Here is a 2,277-nt window from a genome sequence, read left to right as displayed (position 1 = left end):
ATTTCATTTAATAAATGTTGTGTTTGATATATAAGTTGTTCGGGTTTTTTCATCTAAAAAAAGCGACATCAGAAGCATTTTGTAGATGAAAAATATAATCAGATAAGTAGATAAAAAAGTAATTGGCGAAAAACTGTCTGCCACTGTTTTATAAATTATAAAGAACATTTCTTATGAGTCTAGAAGACTAAAGACTCACCCAAGTCACCTATAATGTTATGCTGGTATTAAAATCAACAGCTTTTTCTTCTGACTTTTAACAACTTTACAAAATAGACTTTGTTGTTACTTTAATCTATTTACATAACATCAACTTTCTAGCTCACTTGTGAGCTGTTCGTCAGGCGAAGTACAGTTTGAATATTAACGTTAAATGTCATAAACAGAAAACAAAAAACAAACTGCGCGTCTTATCAATTTAATAATTATATCCATATTCTATACACACGATTTATTATAGGAAGAAAAAAACAATGTGGGTGACTTTCATATCGAACGGCATAACGAACAGCCCGTAAGTAAGCATGAAAGCTTGCATTAAATAAATATATTGTGGAGTTAGCCCCAGAGTTTGTGTGGTTAAGTCTGTTCCCACAATTAAAATAATGGCCCTTAACGACGTTATTGAAGTCAATTTACCCGGCGTTGAACCCTTATTGTACATAAGTTCATTCACTGTAAAAACAAGATATTGGGCACATAAAAAACTAATTCAAATTTTCAAACAGGGTTCAAAGAATTTTTGAGGGGGGGGGGGTATGTGGCCTGACGCCACTGACATTAGGGGATTTTTTGTGTTTATCGGAACTGAATTTTGGTATATTGTGACAAGATCAGTCCATTAATAAACTTAGGATATAAGTTATTGGCGGACACGCAAATATCTCTAGATTAAGTTCAAACTGGTGGTTTACATTTTTACTCAACTTATGAGAAAGACGATAAGTCGTTAAGTTTTGTGATATATATACAAAACAAGAGGGAATCCTCAATAGCCGCGGTTAGAGTAGATTAATCAATGATACCATTTTTCCTTTGTATTAGCTATATTTTTGTACGCTTGTAATACCAAACGTGGGGCGCGCGTATACCCGATTCGATTTTATTACTCATCAGGATCTCTACAAGCCTACCTTCAAATTGAAATTCTTTTAGGCAGGATTAGAGTAAATTAGTCTATGAGATCTTGGACGGGGTCAAATAATTAATCGAAAGGGTTTGACCTCCTGAGTCCAAGTCTGTAATTAGATTTCATATCGGTCAAGAGATGACGGAATTATGAACTAGAAGTTTATACTTGAAAAAATAAGAAGAATAACAAGAGGAGTCCTAAATAGCCGCGGCACTTGAAATTATTTTAGTCATGATTAAAGTAAATTAATCTATGAGACCTTTTTTTTTCCTTTTTACTAACTAGGAGCTTAATATTTGTACTTGAATAGATCAGAGCCATTCTATGAGCCGCGGCTAAAAATTGGCTTTAATGTAAATAACATTCAGTTTGGTTCATACTTTAATACTGCTATAAGTTAACTAATATGATAACTTTATTTTAGTTCTGCGTGACATCACAGAGGATTCATTTGAGCCACCAGTAAAATCAGGTGAGAAGACCGTGGTTCCTCAAAATGGAGTGTTTGAAATCGCATGTAAGCATCCAGTTGGTCATCCAAAGCCCCGAATCTGGTGGGAAGGTCCAGATGGAAAGGTGATCAGTGATGCAGGCCATGTCAGAGTGGACGGAACTAGGTTAATAATTCATGCTGTTGCATTGTCTGACTCGGGATTTTACACCTGTACAGCAGAGAATATAGCAGGCCAGAAGCGATACAGTGTTGACCTGTATGTTTCAGGTAAACTCATTAAGTGCGCTTTATTGGGATCTAGTTTAAGTGTTCATTGTTATAATCTAGTTTAAGTGTTCATTGTTATAATCTAGTTTAAGTGTTCATTGTTATAATCTAGTTTAAGTGTTCATTGTTATAATCTAGTTTAAGTGTTCATTGTTATAATCTAGTTTAACTATTCATTTATTTAGTTAGTTTAACTATTCATTTATTTATTTAGTTTAACTATTCATTTATTTAGTTAGTTTAACTATTCATTTATTTAGTTAGTTTAACTATTCATTTATTTATTTAGTTTAAGTGTTCATTGTTATAATCTAGTTTAACTATTCATTTATTTATTAGTTTAACTATTCATTTATTTAGTTAGTTTAACTATTCATTTATTTATTTAGTTTAAGTGTTCATTGTTATAATCTAGTTTAAGTGT

The 2,277-nt window shown here is 32.3% G+C and overlaps 1 protein-coding gene across 1 annotated transcript in view; it reads left to right on the top strand.

Annotated features, from left to right (window-relative positions):
• LOC106461627 (inactive tyrosine-protein kinase 7-like) overlaps positions 1-1,918 on the top strand; it is a 62,251-nt gene extending 60,333 nt beyond the window's left edge. The window contains exon 6 of the mRNA XM_022388633.1: positions 1,557-1,918. Coding sequence (XP_022244341.1) covers positions 1,557-1,918 — 362 coding nt within the window. The remainder of the gene's footprint in view (positions 1-1,556) is intronic.
• Positions 1,919-2,277: the final 359 nt, after the last annotated feature.

Source organism: Limulus polyphemus, unplaced genomic scaffold (assembly GCF_000517525.1).
Source record: "Limulus polyphemus unplaced genomic scaffold, Limulus_polyphemus-2.1.2 Scaffold1001, whole genome shotgun sequence".
Taxonomy (NCBI): Eukaryota; Metazoa; Arthropoda; class Merostomata; order Xiphosura; family Limulidae; genus Limulus; species Limulus polyphemus.
This window is presented reverse-complemented; position numbering and strand designations above follow the sequence as displayed.